The following is a 3,358-nucleotide window of genomic DNA, read 5'->3' as shown; positions in this document are numbered from 1 at the left end:
GGTAACTTCTTTACTCAGAGGGTGGTGGCTGTATGGAATGGGCTTCCGGTGGAAGTGGTGGAGGCAGGCTCGATTTTATTATTTAAGAGTAAATTGGATAGGTATATGGATAAGAGGGGATTAGAGGGTTATGGTCTGAGTGCAGGTAGATGAGACTAGGTCAGGGAGAGTGGTCGGCGTGGACTGGTAGGGCCGAACGGGCCTGTTTCCGTGCTGTAGTTGTTATATGGTTATCAAGAGAGAGCTGGCTAGAGCTCTTAAGGATAGCGGAGTCAGGGGGTATGGGGAGAAGGCAGGAACGGGGTACTGATTGAGTGCTGGCTCGAAGGGCCGAATGGTCTCCTCCTGCACCTATTGTCTATTGTTATGCAGTTGTACAGGGCCCTAGTGAGACCGCACCTGGAGTATTGTGTGCAGTTTGGTCTCCAAATTTGAGGAAGGATATTCTTGCTATTGAGGGCGTGCAGCGTAGGTTCACGAGGTTAATTCCTGGAATGGCGGGACTGTCGTATGTTGAAAGACTGGAGCGACTAGGCTTGTATACAGTGGAATTTAGAAGGATGAGAGGGGATCTTATCGAAACATATAAGATTATTAAGGGGTTGGACACGTTAGAGGCAGGAAACATGTTCCCAATGTTGGGGGAGTCCAGAACCAGGGGCCACAGTTTAAGAATAAGGGGAAGGCCATTTAGAACGGAGATGAGGAAAAACTTTTTCAGTCAGAGTTGTGAATCTGTGGAATTCTCTGCCTCAGAAGGCAGTGGAGGCCAATTCTCTGAATGCATTCAAGAGAGAGCTGGGTAGAGCTCTTAAGGATAGCGGAGTCAGGGGGTATGGGGAGAAGGCAGGAACGGGGTACTGATTGAGAATGATCAGCCATGATCACATTGAATGGTGGTGCTGGCTCGAAGGGCCGAATGGCCTCCTCCTGCACCTATTGTCTGTTGTTATGGGGTGAAGGCAGGAGAATGGGGTTAGGAGGGAGAGATAGATCAGCCATGATGGAATAGCGAAGTAGACGATGGGCCGATGGCCTAATTCTGCTCCTATCACTGATGAACGTATGTATGTAAGTTCCTGTGTGATTTGGGCATCCTGCTCAGCATGGACATGTTGGGCTCTGTGACCATCTCACCATGGCTCTGTGACCAAGGATCTGTGAATCTATGACTGTTTCTGTATGGCTCTGTGTGTGTCTGTCTGTGTCTCTGTGACTTTGTGCTCTGTGTGTGTCTGTGTCTCTGTGACTCTGTGTCTCTGATTTTTATGACAGTATGATTCTATGCAAGGTGCATGTCAGCTCGATGCAGGAAAAATGTTCCCAATGTTGGGGGAGTCCAGAACCAGGGGCCACACAGTCTAAGAATAAAGGGGAGGCCATTTAAAACTGAGGTGAGAAGGAACGTTTTCACCCAGAGAGTTGTGAATTTGTGGAATTCTCTGACACAGAGGGCAGTGGAGGCCAATTAACTGAATGAATTTAAAAGAGAGTTAGATAGAGCTCTAGGGGCTAGTGGAATCAAGGGATATGGGGAGAAGGCAGGCACGGGTTACTGATTGTGGATCAGCCATGATCACAATGAATGGCGTTGCTGGCTCGAAGGGCCAAATGGCCTCCTCCTGCACCTATTTTCTTTTTCAATGTTTCTATGTTTCAATAAGTGATAAGAGCAGAATTAGGCCATTTGGCCCATCAAGTCTACTCACAATGAATATAAGAAAATAACTGCAGATGCTGGTACAAATCGAAGGTATTTATTCACAAAATGCTGGTGCAACTCAGCAGGTCAGGCAGCATCTCAGGAGAGAAGGAATGGGCGACGTTTCGGGTCGAGACCCTTCTTCAGACTGACAATGAATGAATGTCTACTCACAATGAATGGCGGTGCTGGCTGGAAGGGCTGAATGGCCTCCTCCTGCACCTGTTCTCCGTGTGTCTATGTTTCTGACTCAGTGACTGTTCCTTGCCCTCAGGTTTCCGTGCCGTCTGCCGTCGAGGGATGGAGTCTGTGAATCTGAGCATGGCGGTGAATGGCAGCAACTCCACCGACTGCCTGCCGGTTGCGTTCTGGGCCGGGCTGTACACCTTGCTGCCCGCCTACATCATGGTGGTGTGCGTGTCGGGCCTGCTGGGCAACATCTTCGTGCTGCTGGTGATGTGCCTGCACAAGAGCCCCTGCACGGTGCCCGAGATCTACCTGGTCAACCTGGCTGGTGCCGACCTGCTGCTGCTCACCTGCCTGCCCTTCTGGGCGGTCAACATTGCCCAGCGCTTCGCCTGGCCCTTCGGCCAGCTGCTGTGCCGCTGTGTCAACCTGGCCATCTACATGAACCTGTGGAGCAGCGTGTACTTCCTGGTGATGGTCAGCGTGGACCGCTACCTGGCTCTGGTCAAGGTGCTCAACCCAGGCCGCATCCGGACCCGCTCCTGTGCCAAGATCAACTGCTGCCTGATCTGGGTCTTCAGCCTGGCGATGAGCAGCCCGGCCTTCGTGTTCCGCCGTGTAGTCCACGTGCCCACGCTCAACATCTCCGCCTGCCTGCTCCACGTCTCCAGCGCTTGGAAGCTCAGCATGGACGTGACGCTGCTGGTGGGGGTCTTCCTGATCCCTGGCCTGGCCCTCATCTTCTTCACCTCCCGCATCTTGGGCGCGCTGAGGAACGGCCGGCCTCGGGCATTCAAGCAGCTGCGTAAGGAGAGCCGGGCAGCCACCCTGGTGCTGGCTGTCCTCCTGGCCTTCCTGGTGTGCTGGGTGCCCTTCCAGATGCTCCGCCTGCTGGACCTCCTCTACAAGGCCGGCGTGCTGTCGGGGTGCGGCTGGGTGAATGTGCTGGCCAACGGCAACCAGGTCACCACCTTCCTGGGCTGCACCAACAGCTGCATCAACCCTGTGCTCTATGTCATGGTGGGCCGGCAGTTCCGCACCAAAGCCAGGGAGCTCTACTCCCAGTCCGTCGCCAGGCACAAGTCACAGCCCACCCTCGGGGACTCCTTCGTGACCCACAACACCCCCATCTCCACCCTGGAGAGAACCCGCCACTGAACCTACACAACAACCAACGTCTAATGATAGCGAAGGCAAGGGGTACGGGGAGAAGGCAGGCACGGGGTACTGAATAGATAGAGCTCTTAAGGATAGCGGAGACAGGGGGTATGGGGAGAAGGCAGGAACGGGGTACTGATTGAGAATGATCAGCCATGATCACATTGAATGGTGGTGCTGGCTCGAAGGGCCGAATGGCCTCCCCCTGCACTTTTTTTTCTATAGTCTATTGAATGTGGACGATCAGCCATGATCACAGTGAATGGTGGTGCTGACTCGAAGGGCTGAATGGCCTCCTCCTGCACCTATTGT

The 3,358-nt window shown here is 53.5% G+C and overlaps 1 protein-coding gene across 1 annotated transcript; it reads left to right on the top strand.

Annotated features, from left to right (window-relative positions):
* The first annotated feature begins 2,002 nt into the window (after positions 1-2,002).
* LOC144597536 (B2 bradykinin receptor-like) lies at positions 2,003-3,046 on the top strand. The gene has a single exon (XM_078407015.1). The coding sequence runs from the start codon at positions 2,003-2,005 to the stop codon at positions 3,044-3,046; it is 1,044 nt and encodes a 347-aa protein (XP_078263141.1).
* The last annotated feature ends 312 nt before the right edge of the window (positions 3,047-3,358 follow it).

This window comes from Rhinoraja longicauda, chromosome 10, assembly GCF_053455715.1.
Source record: "Rhinoraja longicauda isolate Sanriku21f chromosome 10, sRhiLon1.1, whole genome shotgun sequence".
In the NCBI taxonomy this organism is placed as follows: Eukaryota; Metazoa; Chordata; class Chondrichthyes; order Rajiformes; family Arhynchobatidae; genus Rhinoraja; species Rhinoraja longicauda.
This window is presented reverse-complemented; position numbering and strand designations above follow the sequence as displayed.

Bases quoted from the DNA above. Each gene is read 5' to 3' on its own strand.
- LOC144597536 (XM_078407015.1), top strand. From the start codon at position 2,003: ATGGAGTCTGTGAATCTGAGCATGGCGGTGAATGGCAGCAACTCCACC.